This window comes from Hemitrygon akajei, chromosome 32 (assembly GCF_048418815.1).
Source record: "Hemitrygon akajei chromosome 32, sHemAka1.3, whole genome shotgun sequence".
Classification (NCBI taxonomy): domain Eukaryota; kingdom Metazoa; phylum Chordata; class Chondrichthyes; order Myliobatiformes; family Dasyatidae; genus Hemitrygon; species Hemitrygon akajei.
Window position 1 is genome coordinate 8,265,146 of NC_133155.1, and position 23,752 is coordinate 8,288,897.

Below are 23,752 nucleotides of genomic sequence, written 5' to 3' on the forward strand. Positions count from 1 at the left end.
TTGACATCAGATTCTTAGCCCGACTTAATCTTCTAAGTACTGTTGCCTACTAATTTACTTCAGTGAAATTATTAATTGATTTCTCTGGACCTTAGAATCAGAATTATGTTTAATATCACCGCCATATGTCATGAAATTTGTTGTCTTTGTGGCAGCAGCACAATGCAATATGTAATAATAAAAACTATACAATAAGTATATTTTAAAAATTAAATTAATTAAGTAGTGCAAAAAGAAAGGAGAAGTGCTGAGGTAGTGTTCAGGGATTCACTGACCACTCGGAGATCTGGTGATGGAGGGGAAGAAGCTGTTCTTGAAACGCTGAATGTGTGTCTTCAGGCCCCTGTACCTCCTCTTCGATGAGGAGAAGATGAATTCTGGGTCATAGAGCCATAAATGATGGACTCCGCCTTTTTGAGGCATCGCCGTTTGAAGGTGTGCTGGGTGCTGGGGAGGCTAGTGCCCACGATGGAGCTGACTGAGCTTACAAGTTTCTGCAGCTTTTCCCGATCCTGTGCTGGGCCCCCCCCACCCCCACCCCGCCACACCAGATGGAGGTGCAACCACGTGGTACATCTGTAGAAATTTGCAAATGTCTTGCCTTTGGCTCTGTAAATCTAGATGGAAAACTGTCAGAAAGATGAAATGAGAGTATTGGTTGAACAGGTTCTGTGGTTTTTATTTTATAACTGCTTGGGGAAGATGAATTTCAGTACCCTACATCCATTCTTTGATAATAAATGCACTTTGAATGCTTGAATATATACTTCCATGCCCTTATTATTTGCCTATTCATATTAGATGACCGAGGTCTCACACTAGGTATTAATAGAAGATCAGCACATTTATTTACATTTGTTATTGAATAAAGAGTACAGCACAGGAACAGTGCCTTCAGCCAAGAACTATGTAAACTCTTCTGCTGTTCATGATCCAGTCCCCTCCATTCTCTGCACATTCACGTGTCTATCTAAAAGCCTCTTAAATGCCTCCACCATCACTTACTTACTTCCTGTCTGCTCTGCTGCTGGCATTTCGGGCAGCAATGAAGGTCCTCCATCTCCGGCGGTGTTCAGGGCTTCCTTCATTGTGTCAGTAGCTTCATCTTGGTTTTTGCTACCGTCAGTCATGCAAGTCCCAGGTGGGGACTTGGGAATACTGTTGCACGCAGATTCTTCATTGCTGTTTCCGTAACAGTTTTGTTTTACCCCTCAGGGTTGTTAACTTTGAGCTGAGCCCCCAAACCCTGGAGGACAGAACCCTGTGGCAAATCAAAGTGATAGGGTTCATCATGACTTTCTGGGGTTCTGCACTCCCGTTTTCAAATGCAGTGCCTTGTGTTAACTGGTGTCCACTTTTAACAAACTGTGCTCGTGTACCCACAGTTATTCCATTCTTTTACCCCTTTTCAGAGTTCTGCCCTCTAGTTTAGCTGACCTCTTCTCATTTTTCCTATCCAAGTGCAACACTTCCCATCTCTTCATTAAAGATCATCTTTCTCCCATCCCACTATTCCACTAGCCTGGGTATCTCTGAGCCTCGGCACCATGGTTGACCTCCAGGGCCACAGTAACACAGCGGTTAGTGCAACTCTGTTAGAGCTCGGGATGTCAGAGTTCAGAGTTCAATTCCCATGTCATCTGTAAGAAGTCTTATACATCGAGGGTTTTCCTCCGGGTGCTCCAGTTTTCTCCCCCAGTCCAAAGACCTACTGGCTAGTCGGTTAATTCGTCATTGTAAGTTGTCTGAAGCTCAAAGTTCAAAGTAAACTTTATGATCAAAGGACATGTATGTTACCATATGCAACCCTGAGATTCACTTTTCTGTGGGTAACTATAACAGGATCAATGAAAGATTAACCAGAGTGCAGACGATACCAAACTGTGCAAATGCAAATATAAATAAATAACGAGAGCATGAAATAGTAAGACAAAGTGTCCTTAAAGTGAAGTCATTGCTTGTGTGTATATCTCAATGAAGGGGTAAGTGAGTGTAGTTATCCCCTTTTTACTGAAACTTCTTGAACCCGGTGCTGTGAGTCCTGAGGCTCCTGTACCTTCTACCTGATGGCAGCAGCGAGAAGAGAGCAGGGCCTGGATGCTGGGGGTCCCTGATGATGGATACTGTTTTCTTATATCAGTGTTTCATGTAGATGTGCTAAGCGGTAAAGTCGCGAGCAGTTTAGAGTTAAGTCAGGGGTTGCTAGGCAGTGTGGCTCGAAGGTAATCACTGTATCTCAAAACAAAGTAAGTGTCTACTCTGATTAGAAGTTCATGTGCAATCAGAATGGACAATAAATACCAGCCATTCCAATGATGGGCACACCTTGCACATTCTGTACAAAGCTGGATAATCTCACTTTAGGTATTTGCAAACACACTTTAAAGTCATATAAAGTGGTTTTGCATAACAACAAAACATAGTAACGACTTAATGCACAATACTGATGATCCTCAGTACTAACTGAGGGGTAATTACCAATAAAGACAAAACTTGGATCAAATACCTCCAAGAGGACTGTAACCTTGGAGTAGGGTTTGGAGGTTTGCGTGCCTCAATGACCCAGAGAGCTATGCTGCCTGGAGTCGGGGCTTTAAGCTTTGGCTCTTGGTCGGGTCACTGATACCAAACAGGTCAAAGGGTAGAGGCCAGACTAGGAGTGGTCCACCTGGTTTGGAGGTTCAGTTCAGGGCTAACAACCCTGAACTGGTCAAAAAAAAATTGTTACTGAAACTGAAATGCAGAATCCTTTTATATCTGTGTGTGATAGTACAGTCAGACAGGGATGGAGGATCTTCATTGCTGACCTAAATGCCAGAGGCCTAACAGGCAGTAAGTTAGATCACAGGCCAAGTTTGGGAATTTGCAAAGTTTTCAATAGTATTGTAGGATTTATCATATTGTTACGCCGTTGAAGAATCTATATGCTGTAATCGAGGTTTCCTTCTGTTAAAGAGCCTGAACTTTTTCCTTCGTCGCGAGTGCAGCCACCTTCAGTCGTTCAACCTTAGAGGAGCTCGGCTGGACATGGAGCAGGGTTTTACCATCTTGAACTCGCTGATCCACCAGAGGACCAGGAGCTCCGTTTCTGAGCTCAACATCGAAGACTTCTTCAGCCACCACCTGGCCGTCTATGCGAACCCCACCTTCCCAAAAATCATCCGCAACTTCGGTGAGCTGACGCACATTTCGATCAATTACAATTGTATCTCAGACGACCTCCTGGACACCCTGTGTGAAAGTTGCTGTCAGAGCCTGCGGACCATGAACATCAAGTGCCATATCCATGACCCTCACAACCAGGTTATATGGGGGCTCTCCTGGTCTAAACTTGCCAAGCGCGCTAGCAGCCTGAAAGTCAACTTCTATTTTGAGCTTATAATGAAGAATGATCGCCTGACTCGAATCCTGGTGCCAGAAATCCCAGTGAGGAGCTTAAACTTCAGGAGCTGTTACTTCAGTGACCCAGACTGGGCCATGAAACCCACCCTGTCCAATCTGATTCCACACTACAAGAGTACCCTCCAGGTAGGAACTTGTTTGTGGGTGCGATAAAGATTAGTGTTGGGATATTGCAATATAATGTTGACAAACTAGAAACTCTCCATCCTCAACAAGGAAGATTTTACAGTGGCCAGCTATTTTAATTCCAGTCCCCATTCCCATTCCAACACGTTGGTCCATGGCCACCTCTACGGCTGTGATGAGGCCACTCTCAGGTTGGAGGATCAACACCTCGCATTTTGTCCAATCTGATGGCATACCCATTGCCATGTCTAAATTCTGTTAAATGTTGCCCTTCCTCCTCCCCACTCTGGTCCCCCACCTACCTCTTCTCACCTATCACCCCCCACCATGGTGACCCTCCTCTTTCCCTTTCTCCCATGGTCCACTCTTCTCCCTCATCAGATTCCTTCTTCTCCAGCCCTTTACCGTTGCTACCCATCACCTCCCGCCCACCTGGCTTCACCTATCACCTTCTAACTTGTCCTCCTTCCGCTCCACCCACCTTCTTATTCGGGCTTCATCCCCCCCTTCCTTTCCAGTCCTGACGAAGGATTTCAGTCTGAAACATTGACTGTTTATTCCTTCCCATAGATGCTCCCTGACCTGCTGAGATTCCCAGTGTTTTGAGTGTGTGGATCTGATGGACATCAATGGGAGTAAGCAGATCCCATTCAGATGCACCATAAAGTTTAGTCCTGATGAAGGGTCCTGACCTGGCATGTTGTCTGTTTATTCCTCTCCACTGATGCTTCCTGATCTGCCTTCCTCCAGTACTTTATGTGTGTGTTACACTGGATTTCCAGCATCTGCACAATCTCGTAATATGTTTACTATAAAAAGTTTGTTGTATATGTTAAGTTCGGGAAAACTCTGAGAATATTTCTGTTTATTTATTTAGAGAGTGTGGAATAGTCCCTCCTGGCCCTCTGAGTCATGACGCCCTAGTAACCACCAACAACCTTGATTTAACCCTATCCTAATTACCGGATAATTTACAATGACCAATTAAACTAACTGGTACGTCTTTGGACTGTATGAGGAAACCTGGGGAAAAGGCACACTTTCTTTGGAGAGGACGTGCAGAGACCCCTCACAGAGGGCGCTGGAATTGAACTCTGAACTCCAGGTAATAGTGTCCTGGTAATATCTATGCTACCCTGCTGACCCATATTCATGAAGTTTACAATAACCTTCACATTGGGGCTGACGGGTGAGCTGGCAGAAGTGATGAGCCGGCCACATCAGAAAGCCAGCCTGGGCTAGTGACCCTGGCCTTGAACTGACAGGAGAGAAACCAGGGCTCTTGCTGTTGATTACAATCGAGTCACCTCTCACGGGCAGTGAGCATGAGATGATACTGGGTGCCCACTCGGATGCCAGATCCTCTCCAGTGAAATTCTTTACAAGTACTGTACTGCTCCACATGTGACTGGCCACATAGAAAGTACCCAGCAGAGAGACTATCCTTTTTAAAAAAAATAAAATAAAATCTTGGAAATATTACGCAACGTGATTTCCATTGAGAAGAATATATTTTGATGGAAGCTTTATTTGCTAATACCATAGTCTTCTAATACACAAAAATTGATTAAGTGCCATGCCACAAAGTTAATTAAAGATTGCTAAGAAATACAGTACTATGCAAAAGTCTTGGGCGTGTACATGTACTCTCTCTCTCTCTCTCTCTCTCTCTCTCTCTCCCTCTCTCCCTCTCTCCCTCTCTCCCTCTCTCCCTCTCTCCCTCTCTCCCTCTCTCCCTCTCTCCCTCTCTCCCTCCCTCTCTCTCTCTCTCCCCCTCTCCTCCATAGCAGTTTGTAAAGCTTTCTTTAAAAATATAAATTTTCAAAACGTGAGTGTCACTAGCATGAGAACACAACTAAACAGGAGTAAGAAAAGACTCAACATTCAATGTGATCGTGGCTGAACTATACTGGCCTCTATTCTTCTTCCTTTTCTAGTTCCCTGTAACCCTCAATTCCTCAATCTTCAAAATATTTTTCTATCCTCCTTATTTTATAGCTTTGTCTCTCACTGGTGAAATCATATCAACTTTTACCCTATCTTGGTCTGCTCTTGGTATTCCTACAGCTGGCTCACTTGTTTCTGGGCAACATTGCTCCCTTGGGTGTTAATCAGGAGGTCTTGATCATATTTGAGTCCAGAGAAGGGGGTCAGACCCTTCATTTAAAGATGGTTATTTGTGGGGAAATGTTGTACATGCTCGGACTAAGGTTGAAGAAAACGTTGCTGGTTAAACCCCACAAGGCCACTGGGGACCAGCTCATGGGGTGGGGGAAATCTACTGACTTTGTCTCCATTTCCTTTCTGAACATTGATGGGATTGATTAAAAGGCCCAAAGGAGGAGGTTCAGTGTTCAGGGACCATCTTCCCTCCGTGCAACGCAGGGAGTGGTCGCAGAGGCTCTGATTTGGCGAAGGAATGAGTCTTGCACATTTGGAAGCTCTTTAGGTTTGACCACAAGTTGTGTATGTGAGTTGCCTGGGGTCCTCCTTGCAAATTCTGGCTCAGTTTGACCAGTGCATGCACAGCCTAAATGCTGGAATCACTTACGACAGTCTCAGTGCTGGGGGCCAACTTGGAGACTGCATCCTGTTGTCTTCAGTGCTATTTCCCTGGAAGTATTTCTTGATGTGGAGATGAGTCACTTACAAGGCTTTGTGAACACCACGGTTGTTTCTATCCACGCCTTGTGACACCCTGGGCAGCAACCTTTCCTTTTCCTTAGCATTTGTCTGTTTTTTACAAGCGAGCTCAATGCTCAACCCAGCACAGATGGAAAGTTCAAGGAGCTGGCCAGATTTGAACCTGGGACCATTCGCCTCAAAGTCCGGTGCTGATTTCATTACACCATCAACCGGCTGTAAACACGATGCTGACTGCTTTTATAAAGGTGACTGGGTGCCTAAGTTTCTGTTTTTATTTGAAGGGGCAGGGGAAATTTTTCCAAGCAGACACAAGAAGCCTTGATGTGAGGTGCTGGAGGCGAGGGAATCTCTCTTCTAAAGGCAGAGGTAGTCCTTTCCCGTTCTCTAGAGCACATTCACAAAAACTCTGCAGGCCAATGACAACTAGACTCGCCTTGCTTCGGGTTTCCCAGCCCAAGTCAGAATCAGAAGTCCCCACCTGAGGCACCGTGCTCTTGTAGCGGTTAGCACAATGCTGTTACAGCTTGGGGCGTTGGAGTTTGAAGTTCAATTCCTGCGTCCTCTGTAAGTAAGTTTGTATGTTCTTCCCGTGTATGTGTGGGTTTCCTCTGGGTGCCCCAGTCTCCTCCCCCAGTCCAAAGTCCTATCGGTTGGTAGGTTAATTGGTCATTGTAAATTGTCCCGTGATTAGGCCAGGATTTAATTAGGGGGTTAACTACATAGAACATGGACCAGTATAGCCTAGACAGGCCCTTTGGCCCACAATGTTGTGCTAACCAGCTAACAAACAAATAAAAAAAAACCCCAAAACTAATCTTTCCTACCTACACCATGTCTATCTCCCTCCATCTTCCTTACATCCATATGCCTATCCAAATGTCTCTTAAAAGTTTCTAATATATTTGCCTTTACCACCATATCAGGCAATGCATTCCAGGCATCCACTACTCTCTGAGTGAAAAACTTACCCCTCACTTCCCCCTTGAACCCACCCCCTCTCACCTTCAATGAATGCCCTCTGGTATTAGATGTTTCAACCCTGGGAAACAGATACTCCCTGTGCCTCTCATAATCTTGTAAACCTCTATCAGATCTCCCCTCAGCCTCCACTGCTCCAGAGAAAATAACACAAGTTCGTCCAGCCTCTTGTGATACACATGCCCTCTAAACCAGGCAGTGTCCTGGTACACCTCTTCTGTCCCCTCTCCAAAGCCTCAGCATCCCTCCTATAGTGGGGCGACTAGAACTCTGAGTAATAATTATGTAAATTAATAAAAATCCAGAACTGCCCTCAATCAGAAGGGGCTGATCTATGACTGATTTGACCATTTACAGACGGTACCAGGGATCTCTCTTGGTGCCATCAGCTTGTGACATAAGCACACAAAACGTTAGAAAGATTTGGTAGGTGAGGCAGTGTCCGTGGAGAGAGTAACAGAATTTTCACTTCAGGTTCAGAACCCTTTGAAGGAACTGGGAAAGAAATAAATCAAAGTGATTTTGCCTCTTCTATTTTCTCTTTCCCAGTTCTGAGGAAGGGTCTTCACTGTGGAACGGTCACTGTTTCTCTTTCCACAGTTGCTGCCGTGAACTATTTGCAGTACTTCAGAGGCATAAGAGATTCTGCAGATGCTGGAAATATGGAACAATGCACACAGAATAAAAGCCGGCTGGTGGTGTAGTGGCATCTGCACTGCACTTTGAGGCGAGTGGTCCTGGGTTCGAATCCGGCCAGCTCCTTGCCCGCTTTCCATCTGTGCTGGACTGAGTGTCGAGCTCGCAACTTAGCCTCGTAAAAAACAGACAAAAATGCTAAAGAAATGGCAAGGTTTCTGCCTGATGCTGAAAGGAACAGCAACACACACAAAATGATGGAGGAACTCAGCAAGTCAGGCAGCAATAAACAGTTGACGTTTTGGGCCAAGACCCTTTTTCAGGACTGGAAAAGACCTACACAGACAACTATCACTACCCTGCAGAACCTTTTCCATTTTGTGCTGCCTTAATTTGACTTCATATGGCTACAGAGGATACCGGTAATTGGGACACCTTTGGATCAGTACATTTTAGCCCAATTAAGCGCCTGCCCCCATCAGCCTAAGTTTATGGGAATAGTTAAAAAGGTATAAAAAAGACAAACTGAGCAACAAATGCAAATACGAGGAAATCTGCAGATGCTGGAAATTCAAACAACACACACAAAATGCTGGTGGAACACAGCAGGCCAGGCAGCATCTATAAGGAGAAGCACTGTCGACGTCTCGGCCCAAAACCTCGACAGTGCTTCTCCTTATAGATGCTGCCTGGCCTGCTGTGTTCCACCAGCATTTTGTGTGTGTTGCCTGAGTAACAAATTATGTATTTAAATAAAATACAGAACAAATTAGAACGCCATAAACTCAAGAGATTCTGCAGATACTGGAAATCCAGAGCAATACACACAAAAGGTTGGAGGATATCAGCAGGTCAGGCAGCATCCAAGGAAATGGACAGTCAATGTTTTTTAACCAAACAGCTGTTTTTTTTCTGGTAGTGAGTTTAGGTTTTTTTCTATAATAAAATAATCTCTTTTCAATATTACGTTTAAATTTATATGGATATGGGATAATGAGACTATATTTGTGATTCCAATATATTGTAATTGATATATATTATATATCCTACTGTACTCTGTATTCTTTTATGTAAGAAATCAATAAAAATATTGAAAAAGAAATGTTCAGGAGGGATGCAGCCCCACCTCCAGAAGATATACGAAGATGTTTCATCAAATGTTAGTAGGGAAACTAGAAATTCATGGTGTAGGGTAATGTAATGGCACGGATAGATCGACTGTGCAATGAGAGTCAGGAGACGGAGATGGAATGGGCCCTGACTGAGAAATGTAATTTGTAATGTATTTTGCCACAGGGTGGGTTCTGGGCTACAGCTGTGCGTAATTTAAGTGAATGACGTGATCTAAGTTCCGAAGGCATATTGCTAAATGTGCTGTGTTTGGTAAACAAATAGCTCGAGAGTAACATGTGAAAGTGAAGTCATTCAACTATACACGAATATACAAGGGGTCGGCCGGTGGCGTACTGGCATCAGCACCAGACTTCGAGGCGAGTGGGCCGCAGCTCGAATCTGGCCGGCTCCTTGCACGCTTTCCATCCGTGTTGAGTGTCGAGCGAGCAACTCTGCTTCATTAAAAAAAATGTCAAATGCTACTGAAATGGCAAAAAATGTCGCCTGATGCGACACAAGGTACGAAAAGGAACAACTACTTCTAACCACACATGAATTAATCCAGGGCCAAGGCACAAACCACAGTACAACACTGTGGTGTAACCCAGTCGTAGTTTCAACAGTTCAATTTAATGTCGGGGGAATATATGCAATATATACCCTGAAATCCTTTCCCTTCACAGACAGCCACCTTCCACAGCGAGAGGGGAGACATAAAATGACTCACTGATTTACAGCGTTAAACGTCTGTTGTGCTGCTTTTTTCTTTGACCCGAGAATTGGCAACAATCTCTCACGAGAGCAATTATCGACTTTGCGGGAAGAGCTAATACAAGAAACATGTTATTTGCATGGCAAAGGGTTGGCGGGCTTTGAGAAGCGGAGATATCTAGGCGGCCTCGTGCACAGTTGCAAATGACTAGTTTGCAATTGTTTTGAAGAACAGAGACATCTGGCAGAGCAAACACAAGAGATTGTGCAGATGCTGGAAATCTTGAGCCAGCACATGCAAAGTTCTGGAGGAACTCAGCTGGTCAGGCATCATCTATGGAGGGGAATAAACAGTTGACATTTTGGGGCTGAAACCCTTCTTCGGGACAATAAATACAAACACACAAGATTGCTCAAATATTACTGAAGTATTAAATACATAATAGTGTGGAGGGGGGAGGGGAAGGAGCACAAGCTAGCAGGTGACGTAGGTGAGTCCAGGTGAGGGGGAAAGGCTTCTGGCTTCTGCTCCCTTTCCAGTCCTGATGAAAGGTCTCAGCACAAAACGTCGACTGTTTATCCCCTTCCAGAGATTGTTGTCTGACTTACTGAGCTCCTCCAGCACCCAGTGTGTGAAAATCTAAAAGAATGTTTGCACCTTTTCCGAGGGGAACTGGGCACAAAATTACAGCACATTATAAAATTGAGATCTCATCTGCATTACTAGGTCCAGTACTTGTCATTTTTGAGAGAAAAAAAATGTAAATATACCGTAGGCGGTTCTGAGACATTTTACTAGTCTCTTCCTTGGATAAGTTTCGTGAGATAGTTAAACAAGCTAAGGCTTGTATTAACTGGGGATTAGAAGACTGAAAGGAGAAAAGGAAAGGTTACAACATAAACAGTCCTGAGGGGTTTTAAACAACGTCAGCACGGAGAGGGTATTCCCTCATCTGGAAGAATCTAAAAACAGACATTAGTTTAAAATTAAAACATCATCAACTTAAGGCGGAGATGGTGCATTTTAAAAAAAATTCTGAGAGGCCTGTGGGTTTTTGGAATGCAGAAGGGTGAGGAGAGTAAGATGAATATTTGTATGCTGGAATATTGCCGGAACTCCATGGCCACTTTATTAGGTAGAGGAATGGAATCCGGTGCGGTCTTTTGCTACTGTAGCCCATCCGCTTCAATGTGTTCCGCATTCAGAGATGCTCTTCCAGACACTGCCGTTGCCATGTCAAGTCAAGTCACTTTTTATTGTCGTTTCGACCATAACTGCTGGTACAGCACACAGTGAAAACAAGACAATGTTTTTCAGGACCATGGTGCTACATGAAACAATACAAAAACTACACTGAACTACGTAAAAACAACACAGAAAAAAACTACACTAGACTGCAGACCTACCCAGGACTGGATAAAGTGCACAAAACAGTGCAGGTATTACAATAAATAATAAAGAAGACAGTAGGCACAGTAGAGGGTAGTGAGTTGGTGTCAGTCCATGCTCTGGGTATAGAGGAGTCTGATAGCTTGGGGGAAGAAACTGTTACATAGTCTGGTCGTGAGAACCTGAATGCTCTGATGCCTTTTGCCAGATGGCAGGAGGGAGAAGAGTTTGTGTGACGGGTGCGTGGGGTCCTTTGATATGTTGTTTGCTTTGCAGATGCAGCGTGTAGTGTAAATGTCCGTAATGGCGGGAAGAGAGACCCCGATGATCTTCTCAGCTGACCTCACTATCCGCTGCAGGGTCTTGCGATCCGAGATGGTGCAATTTCAGAACCAGGCGGTAATGCAGCTGCTCAGGATGCTCTCAATACAACCCCTGTAGAATGTGATGAGGATGGGGGGTGGGCGATGGACTTTCCTCAGCCTTCGCAGAAAGTAGTGACGTTGCTGGGCTTTCTTTGCTATGGAGCTGGTGTTGACCAGGTGAGATTCTCTGCCAGGTGAATTCTAGGAAATTTGGTGCTCTTAGCGATCGCTACAAAGAATAACGTGGTTATTTGAGTTATTGTCACCTTCCGGTCAGCCTGAACCAGTCTGGCCATTCTCCTCTGATCTCTCTCATTAGCAAGGAGTTTTCACCCAGAGAACTTCCACTCACTGGACTTTTTGTTTCTCGCACTGGTCTCCGGAATCTCTAGAGTCTGGAAATAATTTGGAAAATGTGTAGCTCGGGTGGTTGACGAGTTGGGTTGAGTTATTCTCCAGTCTTGGCAATTTCCTTCTAAGTGTTCCATCACCAGGAGGCATCATCAGTGCACTGTTGATTGTGGTGAGACCTCTATTTCCAAGTGCTCAGAGGACACAGCACAATTTAACAGCGCACTGATGATGTCTCCTCATATGGCAATGAAACTTTTACATGTAAGTTGCCAAGATTGGCGAACAGCTCAACCCATGGCTAGAGACTGTTGGGCGTGAAAATCCGAGAAGATCAGGAGTTTCTGAGATGATCAAACCACCTCGTCTGGCACCAACAATCAAAGTGACTGAGATCACATTTCTTTCCCAGTTTGATCAACAACTGAACCTCTTGACCACATCTATATGCTTTTAAGTATTGAGTTGCTGATACATGAATGGCTAATTAGATATTTACATTAACGAGCACATGTGCCAGTGTAACTAATAAAGTGGCCACTGAGTGTAGTTCTGATTCAGTAGAAATTACAATGTTCTAGTTGCCAAGGTGATAGCCTTTTCACCCTGCAATGAACATAAAGAGAAGCAAGGAAAAATGCTGGTGGCCTTAAGCCAAAAATTTGCACCACCAGCCAACTAAATTTTGAGAGAGATGCCAATTTTACATATGCAACACTAAATGTGAATTTATTTGTTGGTTTCAGTATGTCTGGTTTCCTTTTGGTCTTGTAATTCGTTAGAAAAACTGCTGATGATCTCAATCACATACTAACTACTTCTCTTGTTCATATGTAACATGCAGATTTGTGTATAAGTGCCCGCCCCTAATGTGATGTGTGATTTTTCTCACCAGAAGCTGACACTGGAATTTAATAATAGTCATGAACGAATTGACGATGAATTATTGCAGTTGGTGTTAGCCTGTGAGCGGCTGTACTACATGAGGATCTGGGCTTTCCTTAGCATTAAATTTATTGAGACCCTTCTACAGTATCGTCTGGAGGGAAAATCCAAATTCCGCACTCTCAAGGTAGGAGCAACTAATAGGATTATAATATAGTAGGCTCTGTTAGTTTCTTGTGTGCGAGAGAGGAGGTCAGGGGTTTGATGTTAACGTTGCATTTATTCTTTCAATGTGTGAGCGATATGCTAGTTTTTGCGAGGGAGGGGTTGTGGGTTTGAGGTTTCCGAGTTTTTGTTTCTTTTTCTTTTTTTGTGTAGGGGAGGAGTTATTTTTTCTTTGTTTCATGGCTATCTGGAGAAGACAGTTCTCAGAGTTCTATCCTGCATACATACTCTGATTATGCATTGAACCTTTGAACCTCTGTAAACACAAAGGAGTTTCTGCAATGCTGGAGATCCAGAGTAACACCCACAAGATGTTTTAGGAACTCAACAGGTCAGGCAGCATCCATGGAAAGGAAGAAAAAGTTGATGTTTCAGGCCAACACAGTGTCTGTTAAAGAATAGGATTGTTAGGTTAATTAAAAACGGGTGGAAATCAGATCACTGAGAAAATACCTTCTTGCCAAAGCACTATGCAAATCGTGATATACTTTAGATTTCGCACTGAACTCTATCAGCTGATGGTGTAGAGGCATCCACACCAGACACCGAGGCAAGTGGTCCCGGGTTCAACTCCAGCCAGCTCCTTTGCACGCTTTTCATCAGTGCCGGGATGAGTGTCGAGCTAGCAACTTGGCCTTGTAAAAAGCAGATAAATGCTCAGGAGACAGCAAGATTGTTGCCTGATGCGCCACAAGGTGGAACAACAACCTCTCCTTCATGGTATCAACCTACTCCCATTCCTGGGATCATTGGCTTCACCTCAGTCATCTATGGCTTTCTCTCAGTTATTTATTCTTAAGTCTTGCTGTCTGTCCAGACAGATTCAGACCTCAGACTCACCTATTTCTGCAGCGATCCCTGTGAGTTACGCTAATCGCTTCTCTGCTCTATAGCAATAAGCTTCAGGACACCAAGAAAAGTATATTGAAGAAGATAAATGACAGTTCCCGAGGTGAAACATTACACATAGTTGATTGGCGCAACCCACCGTTGAAAATATCTAAAGAAAGCAGCATCAATGATCTCCACCACCCGACCGTGCTCTCTTCTCACTGCTGCCATCAGGAAGAAGGTAGAGGAACCTTAGGATCCACACCATCAGGTTCAGGGAGTTACTACCCCTCAACGATCAGCTCTTATCCCCAGAGGGGATAACTTCACTCAACTTCACATGTCCTATCACCAAACTGTTTCTACAACCTTTGAACTCTCTTTCAAGAACTCTTCATCCCATTTTCTCTATATTTATTGCCTATTTATTTATTACTATTATTATTATTTTTTGTACTTGCACTGTGGTTGTTCGTCCACCTTGTTGGCGTGGTCTTTCATTGATTCTATGGTGGTTTTTGGATTCATTGAGTATGCTCACAAGAAAATGAATCTCTGAGCTGTATATCATCTCACATATTTACTTTGATAATAAATTTAATTTGAACCTTGAACTTTAATCTAAATGCTTTAAAAAAGGTAGATATTAAGGTAGCAAGTACTGATCTCTGGCTGTTGTATTTAATTGGGCTTAGTAGCTAAATGAGGATCTGGGCTTTCCTTAGCATTAAATTTTTGAGACCCTTCTACAGTATTGTCTGGAGGGAAAATCCAAATTCCGCACTTACACTCACTTACACTCAAAAAAGATTTCACTTAAACTCACCTTTCTTCCACTTTCAAAAAAAGTGAAACCTTACTTTATGATGGACAAGCCTTTGTGTGCATGAAGGTATTTTTAACAAGCTACCTGAGTCAGTCCACACATACAGTGCTTATGGCAATGCTTATTTAAAAAAAATTCAGCAGATCTGATGAAACTTGTTAGAAAGATTGCGAAAGACCCATGCAAAGGGGTTACTCATGTTCAACGATGAGAAATACCTATCTAGCAAATGAAAACAATGTGTCAGTTCCTAAGTTCACCTACTAAACTATAGTAGGTGAATTTATGCTAGAGCAGGTTGTATTTTTCTAAGTGTGAGGAAAAATTAATTGCAGTAGTTATGCATGGATGAATAATGCCAAGCAATTATCTTCTATTTAAAGTGTTCCAAAGTGTAGATAAACAGGACAGGGTTTCACCATTGCAACCTATGCACAGAGGAAGAGAGAATTTTAAAGAAGAGATCGGGGGCAGTCGAAGCATGGATCTCAAGGAGACATTGGCTTATGCAAAGGGAGAGAGAGAATTTAAAAGGAACGCGTGGGGGCAGTCAGCACATTTTGCACCCAAGTAACCGCACCACAGCTCCCAAGTGGCTATTGGACTGTGCATTATTAGGTACTTGGTAAGATCCAATAAAAAGAAGTCAGAGACAAGAAAATCTGCAGATGCTGGAAATCCAAGTAAAGATAGGTACGTCTCATCGTCAAACATGAGTACCCCTTTTGCATGGCTCTCTTGCAATCTTTCTAACATGGTTCTTCAGACCTGCTGGAGGAACTCATCAGGTCAAGCAGCATTTATAGAAAATAATAAACAGAAGATGTTTTGTGCCGTCTTTTCATCAGGACTGGAAAAAGAAGATGAGAATTTAGAGCAAGAAGGTGGGGGAGGAAAAGAATATGTACGAGGTGGTAGGTGTTTAGGGAAACTGGGAGGGGGAGGAGTGAAGTGAAGAGCTGGGAGGCTGATAGGTGAAAGAGATAAAGGGCTGGAGAAAGGTGAATCCGATAAGAGAGGGTAGAAGGCCAAGGGAAGGGGGAGGAGCTCCAGAGAGAGGCGATGGGCAGGTAAGGACAAAAGGTGAGAGAGGGAAATGGGAATGGGAATGCTGAAGGTGGGTGGGGGGGGGGGGGGCAATTACTGGAATTTAGAGAAATCGATGTTCATGCCGTCAGGTTGGAGCCTACCCAGACAGAATATAAGGTGTTGCTCCTCCAACCTCAGTGTGGCCTCATCACGGCAGTCGAGGAGGCCATGGACTGACATGTTGGAATGGGAATGGGAAGTAGAATTGAAATGGTGACCTCCAGGAGATCCCGCTTCTTCTGGCGGACGGAGTGTAGGTGCTCGGCGAAGCGGTCTCCCAATCTATGTCGGGTCTCACCGACATACAGGAGGCCACACTGGGAGCACCGGGTACAGTGGATGATTCACAGGTGAAGTTTTGCCTCAGCTGGGAGGACTGTTTGGAGCCCTGGAAGGTAGTGAGGGAGGAGGTGCAGGGGCAGGTATGGCACTTGTTCCGTTTGCAAGGATAAGTACCAGGAGGGAGATCAGTGGGGCGGGACGAGTGGAGAAGGGCGTCACGTAAGGAGTGATCCTTGCGGAAAGCATAACGATATGCTTGATGATGGGATCCTGTTGGAGATGGCGGCAGTTACAGTGAATTATATGCTGGATGTGGACGCTGCTGGGATGTAGGTGAGGACAAGAGGAACACTATCCCTGGTGTGGTGGCGGGAGGATGGGTTGAGGGTAGATGTGCGCAAAATGGAAGAGGTGTGGGTGAGGGCAGTGTTAATGGTGGAGGAAGGAAAGCCCCTTTTTTGAAGAAGGACATCTCATTAGTTCTAGAATGAAAAGCCTCATCCTGAGAGCAGATGCAGTGAAGACAGAGGAACTGAGAGAGGAGGAGGACAAGTGACGGGGTAGGAAGATGTTTAGTCCAGGCCGCTGTGAGAATTAGTGTGTTTATAAAAGGTATCCATGGATAAACTGTCTCCAGAGATAGAAACAGAGAGATTGAGAAAGGGGAGGGCGATGTCAGAAATAGACCAGGTAAATTTGAGGGCTAGGTGGAAGTTGGAGGCAAAGTTGATGAAGTCTACGAGCTCAGCATGGGTGCAGGAAGCAGCCCCAATGTAGTCATCGATGTAGTGTAGGAAAAGTTGGGGAGTGATACCAGTGTAGGCTTGGAACGTAGACTCTTCCACGTAGCCAACAAAAAGGCAGGCATAGCTGGGACACATGTGCATGCCCGTGGCTACACCTTTGGTTTGGAGGAAGTGGGAGGAGCAGAAAGAGAAATTGTTGAGAGTGAGGACCAATTTCACCAGATTGAGAAGAGTGGTGGTGGAGGGGAACAGGATGGGTCTGTTATCTAGAAAGAAACGGAGATAATTAAGGCCCCCTGTTGGGGGATGGAAGTGTATAGGGACTGGACATCTGTGATGAAAATGAAACCATTGGGGCCAGGGAACTTGAAGTTGTTGAAAAGATCTGGATTACATGAAGTGTCACAGATGTAGGTAGAAGGGACTGAAACAGGGGGGATAAAACGGAGTTGAGGTATGCAGATTTAAGTTTGGAGAGGCAGGAACAAGCAGAGACAATGGGTCTACCTGGACAGGCAGGTTTGTGGATCCTGGCTAGGAGTAGAAATGGGAGGTGTGGGGTAAGGGAACTATAAGGTTGTTGGCAGTGGATGGGAGATCCCCAGAGTTAGTAAGGTGCAGATGACCATGGCCTGGTGCTCATTGGTGGGCTCCTGTTTGAGGGGTGAACTCATCTGGGAGTGAAGCATCACAGCTATTCATGTTATTAGGTTTCGCTTTGTAGGAAGTAACGACTTGCAAACACTGCCAGAGCTGATGTGCATCTGATTCCATCTCTAACCTCAACTGGAATTGTTCTTTGCTCTTAAAATAGCCTTCCATAGTTTGTACCTGGACTTCTTGTATAGTTTTGGATCACCAGTCTTGAATACCACAGATCTAGCCCTCAGCAGACTATGAATCCTTTGGCTCATTGATGGCTTTTGGTTTGGGTATGTCAGTATGTTCTTGAAGGCTCACTCTTCCATACAGATCCTGGTGAAGTCGGTGACAATTATGGAATATTCATTCAGATTTGAAGATGAATCCCTGAAGATTGTCCAGTCAACCAACTCAAAACAGTCCTGTAAGCGCTCCACCATCTCCATTGACCATACCTTCTTGGTCTTCAACACTGCTGCTGCAGTCTTCATTCTCTGCCTATACACTGGGATAGAAGTCCAGCCAGGAGATCTGACTTTCCAAGGTGTTGGCGTGGGATGGCATGGCAGGCGTTCTTTATGGTGGCATAACAGTTGTCAAGTTGGTTCCACAGGTGGTATGTTGGTGGTAGTTGTTCAGAGGCTTCCTTAAGCTAGCCTGGTTGAAATCCCCTGCAATAACGGAGAAGGCATCTGGGTGCGCTGTTTCGTGACTGCTGATCATGGTGCTTAGCTCCTCCAGTGCTTGCCTGACGTTGGCCTGAGGTGGAAGGTACTCTGCTACCAGGATGATGGCCATTTGATCGCCAGGCGTTCCAGGTTAGGTGAGAGGTGAGCGAGATTGAAACAGAACCCACCACATCTATGCACCACGATGTGCTAATCATGAAGTATACTCCACCCCCTCTACCTCCAAAATCTGAGCTGTCCAGTCTTTGCGGAGAATGGTGGTGCCCTTGCATCTAAAGTGGCAGTGGTGAGCCACGTTTTCATGAAGCAAAATCCACAACAGTCCCAGATGTCTCCCTGGGACGGCAATTTTCCAGAGACTGTACATCGGAGGAAGCATCCCTTTTGTCATCCTTTCCAAAGCCTCCAAATCCTGAGGAAACAGCGTAAATAGTAAACACAGCAATGATATCTATGATGGAACAGATTGTCAAAATTTGCATATACGGTAAACGTCAATTCACAGATGAGGAATTTCTCAATACAGCAAACATTTGGGAAGGTGTGACAAAATGACTCAGCGGAGAGAAGGGAAGAGACAGAAAGGGAACAAAAGGAAACAAAAACATTTTATATTAAGGAAGACAAAATATACCCATACTTCGTTCATACTCAGGCATTATGTTTTACACTAATGTTACGTTAATGCATGTTTTACTCTAATGTTGCAGACTATTTTGATAGGAAAGTATAATAACCATGTCCTGATGAGGAGTCTCGGCCCAAAACATTGACTGTTTTCTCATTTCCATGGAGGTGGCCAGACCTGCTGAGTTCCTCTAGCGTTTTGTGTGTGTGTTGCTAAGGATTTCCTGCACCTGCAGAATCACTTGTGTTTATCATATTATCCATCCATCCATGAAGATGAAATATGATTTTCAGAAGTGATGCCTGGAATATTTCAGACTGTGCGCTGTGCTGGTGGTTGCCCGCCGTGTCCAGAAAACCGTGCAGGAGAGTTTTTAAAGGGGAAAAGCCGTTGCACTGGGGCAGTTCCACTCCCTTGACCTCAGACATCCAGGGCCAGTGGTAGGAGCAAACTGGGATCTTCTTTGGTTGCAGTGGATAACCATGACGTCTTCTGTGCTTTCTCACGCCTTTCACACTCCACAGAGCATTACAGTACCGCCTTCCTGGCCATTGTATCTCACTGCAGGTCTCATCTGCCCGGACTGCGGGAGCTGACTTTGCATGCTAGGACAGGTATGTCCCTATCTCACTGGGGTGAGAGGCCCTCCAGCTACCCGCACCTGGTTTGGCTCACCTGTCAAAGCAGTGTACCAAGGTGTCACATTTAAACGGCTACTTGGAGCCACAGGTGACAGCTGAGTGTCCGGTGGGGACCAAAGGTGAGTGAGCTGCCCCGGAATGGACACGACAAGCTAACTATATACTTCCAACTGCACACTTTGCTTAAAATGGTTTGCCTTTACTTTAATTCTAATTCAGGAATCAACAAGCCTGTCTCAGTTGCACTCAAAAATGATGTCTAACGACATTATCTTGCCACCACCCGTAAGGAGTTTGTACTTTCCCCTCGTGACCGTGTGGGTTTCCTCCGGGTGCTCCAGTTTCCCCCCGTAGTCCAAAGATGAACCGGTCGGTAGTTAAATTGTTCAGACCCACAGGTTCATAAGACAAAGGAGCAGAATTAGGCCATTCAGCCCATCGAGTCTGCTCCGCCATTCCGTCATGGCTGAGAAATAGAGAAAATTGTACAGGGTTCATTAACTTCCTAGGTGAAAAGGGATTGAATTTACTGAGGTGGGGGATGCTTTTGAGAGGCCGAGCAGGCAGTGGTGCCATCAGGAATGAAATCACCTGGCACTTGAAATGGTTGTCCGCGTACCAGCTCAGACACAGGTGTCTGTAGGCCCTCCTTTGGAGCAGTTCTGAGCCCCAGGAGAACCCACTGGAGCTGATCTCACCAACACTCACCGGTTAGAGCTGCCTTTAAGAAGCAGTGAAACCGCTTGCATAGGCCATTGGACTACGGATGATATGCTGTGGTGTGATGTAGCCTAACGTCGAGGCCTGAGCCATTGTACTACAGAAGTCTGAAATGAATTGGGGACCGCAGTCAGAAGGAATATCAGATGGGGCGCCAAACCGAGCAGGCCAGGTGCTGATGAATGCCCGAGCCACATCTGCTGCCATTGTTGATGCGAGAGGGATGACCTCTGGCCACCTGGTGGTGCGGTCCACCATGGTAAGAAGGTGTGTGAAACCGTGGGAGGAGGGGAAGAGGACCAACAGTGTCAACCCGTCGCTCAGGGACCTCAAAAGCTGCCAGCGGCGCCTGAACACGACGGTTAACTTTTGCCCGCCGGCACTCCACCCAGGCTGCAGTCCAATCACGCACGTCCGTTCTGAGGCTGTGAAAAACAAACTTCAGTGGAGTCAGTTTCTGCGAGGCCTTCCAGCCCGGACGCGGGAGGCCATGTATGGAGTTGAAAACAATACCTCCAGTTTGAGGGCACGATGGAGCGAGAGTGACCGGTTGAGACGTTGTACAGGAGGGAAACCCCAGTTTCCCTGGATTAATGTCAGTCAGCTGCAGGCCTGTGACTGGTGCTCAGTAAGCCTGGGCCTCTGGGTCAGTAACTTGGTCACTGCCATGCCAGCATAATCAACCCCTTTGTCTACAGCCTCAATGGCTGGCTGTGAGAGGCAATCAGCCACAGCAATACTTTTCCCCTTGATAGGTTGTGTATCTGTTGTGAACTCTAATCTGTAGACCAGTTGCTGCCGTGCAGACTAAGGCCATCGTGTGCACAAGGGGTTTGTGGTCAACGAACACGGTGAAATGGCGACCGTCTAGAAGAAAACAAAAATGGTGGACAGCCAGATAGAACCCGAGAAGCTCACAGTCAAACGTGCCGGTACGTCCTCTCGGGGGGAACGGAGCTGCTGGCTGACAAATGGCTCTGACCGGCTGTTCGTGCTCAGCACCCACAGCGTAGTCTGAAGCTTCAGTTGTAATGGCTATGGGCGCATTGGGGAGTGAGTGTGCTAGTAGGGTCACATTAGGAAGAACTCGTTTGGTCTCATCAAATGCCTTGGTCATGTCCACTGACCAGTCAAACCCCTGATTAGTGGTGTTGCCTTTAAGCACAAAGTACAGGGGAAGCACAAATTCAGCAGCTCGCGGAATGAAATTCACCATGGCTAAAAACTCCAGTAGTTTTTTAGTAGTGTGGAACGGTGGGAAATCCGTAATAACAGCTACCTCTGATGGGAGGGGTTTTGTCCCTTCTGCGGAGATGCAATGGCCGAGAAAGTCAATGGTTAATATCCCAAACTGGCATTTAGCAGGGTTAATAATCGCCCCATGTTGGGTTAAACACTCGAATAGTGTGCGGAGACGAGACACGTTTGGATTTGGATGCCCTGTCGGAAAGTGTGTCACCCAGGTAAACAGAAAGAAAACCTAAGGCTTTTAATGCAGACTCCATCAGCTGTTGGAAAGTCTGCGCTGCATTTTTCAGTCTAAGCGCCATGTGCAGAAACTCAAATAGTCCACAGCCATTTTGGGAATGTCCTTCGAGCACACAGGTACCTGGTGGTAGCCGCTAACCAGATCGACTTTGGAAAATAAAAAGTTTCTGGCTGAGTGTGCCGAAAAGTCTTGAGTGTGTGGGACTGGGTAACAAATGGGGGTGGTGGCCTTGTTTAAGGCGTCACCGATCACCACATGGGCAGCAACCACCGTGGAACTCAGGGACCACACGCAGACTTGGAGCCCAGGGGCTACTTGACCGGTGTACGATTCCAAATCTTTCCATGTTGGTTGCCAGCTTTTCTGGATCCAAGCTATGTTCGTGGGTACAGACTGGTGGGCCAGTCATGGGAATGTGGTGCTTGACCCCATGTCGTGGAGAACGTGGGCTTGGTGAGGTCTGGGAATTCACCCAGCAGTCACATGCGGTGGTGCACGTGCTTGAGAGAGTCGTTGTGAGGAACTGACTGGGGGAGCGGGGTAACAACCCAAAGTCCTTGTCATCCACAAGCCGGCAGTTCTTAAGTTTGACCAACAGTCCTTGGGCTCACAGGAAATCTGCACTGAGCAGGACGAAGTCTCGTGCGTAACATCACCCACTGAAACAGGGCATCACCCATCGTGTCCCGTAAGTCTGGATTCTACTGCCATTGGCGGCCTCCAGCGAGGTTTTGTCGCTCTTCGCCTTCTCATCAATAGGCGATGCTGGCAGCACACTCACTCGAGCACCCGTGTCAAACAGGAAACGTTGCCCTGAAAGGGTGTCCGTACTGAATAGTGGGTGACCCTGGCAGCTGGAACCCATGATGTTCCTCTGATGTCCCCGTACGCTGGCACTGTCAAAGCCACAAGGCAGTCGGCACTTCCTAGTGTTCCTACCGAAGTGAACATGGTAAAAGCTCAGGTCCGACATCATCGGTTTCGCAGGCACGGGCATCCTGATGTTGGGGGCCTTGCTGACCGGGCTTACTGAGGTAGGGAAAGGAGGAGGAATGATGCACGCTGCCTCGCTGAGTGTAGACGATCAGACATTTTAGCAAGCTCCCTATAGTCCATCAAGGGTGCATTAGCGAGGGCTATGCAAACAGGACCAGGCATTTGCTGCATGAAGAGTTCTTTAAAAATAAAACAAGGATGGTGATTTCCCAGGAGAGACAGCCCGTGGTCAATTAGCTCTGAAGGCCTAACATTGCCCAGACTGGGTAAGGAGAGCAGCTGTTTGGTGCGCTCAGAATCCAGTAATGTAAAAATCTGGTAAAGGTGAGTTTGCAGCAATCGGTATTTATCGTGCTCAGGTGAATGTTAAAGCTGACTAGTTACCCTCACCGCCATAGAATTGTTGAGCGACCCTACCACGTAGAAACACAGTGTTGTCAGCAGAGATTTCTCATAGGGCAAACCAGGCCTTAGCTTGTACGAACCAAGCGACGGCATTTTGCCTCCAAAACTGGCAGTTTCAAAGCGACTGTGTTGGCTGATGTGTTCAATAACTCTGGAATCGTCTGAGAGCATCGAGGCCAGGACTGTAGGTTTCCGTAAATAAAACAAAGTGAGGCGTCTTATGTTTAACGAAACCCATAACACATTTTATTGAACTCCAAAACCTACAGAACAAATACGCGCTAATAAACCTTTTACGTAATAATATCATCACGTCAGACCAGCCACTTGGAGCGAAACCCCAACTCAGTGCTAATGGTTGTGAATTTTGTACATTTCTCCCAGTTATGTTACCCTACAGTAGGGCGTATTCTGTGCTGTATCTCAATCAATCATTCAACAAACAAGCAACCACAAGTGATTCTGCAGATGTTGGAAGTCCAGAGGAACACACACAAAGTGCTGAGACCCAAAGTCCTGAAAGGCCGACTCTTTATTCCTCTCTGCAGATGCTGCCTGACCCACTGACTTCCTCCAGCTCTTTATGTGTGTTACACTACTAGCAATATTCAAACCTTTAAGACTTTTAATGTGACGGATAATCTGTTTAATCTGCAGGTGAGAATTTACATGCACAAGTATGAAACGAATGAAGAAGATAAGCAGCTACGAAATTTGTACACAATGTACAGGGATCTAATCGACACAGAACTCAATTATTTTGTAATTACTTACCCCTTGATGTAAAGGAGAGCTCTACTGAATGGACAGCCCAACTTTAATACATTTAAGCAGTTATGGGACCAATAAGTGTATTTGTCTGCCAGTCAAATAAAATCTTCAGAAGTTACGATGTTATCAGATGTAACTAATGCAAAAGATTGAAACACCGATGTCATGG

The 23,752-nt window shown here is 45.5% G+C and overlaps 1 protein-coding gene across 1 annotated transcript in view; it reads left to right on the forward strand.

Moving 5' to 3' along the window:
• Positions 1–23,649, forward strand: part of LOC140719590 (F-box only protein 39-like) — a 34,486-nt gene extending 10,837 nt beyond the window's left edge. The window contains exons 5-7 of the mRNA XM_073034294.1: positions 2,956–3,528; positions 12,614–12,790; positions 23,470–23,649. Coding sequence (XP_072890395.1) covers positions 2,956–3,528; positions 12,614–12,790; positions 23,470–23,598 — 879 coding nt within the window. The 3' untranslated portion in view covers positions 23,599–23,649. The remainder of the gene's footprint in view (positions 1–2,955; positions 3,529–12,613; positions 12,791–23,469) is intronic.
• The last annotated feature ends 103 nt before the right edge of the window (positions 23,650–23,752 follow it).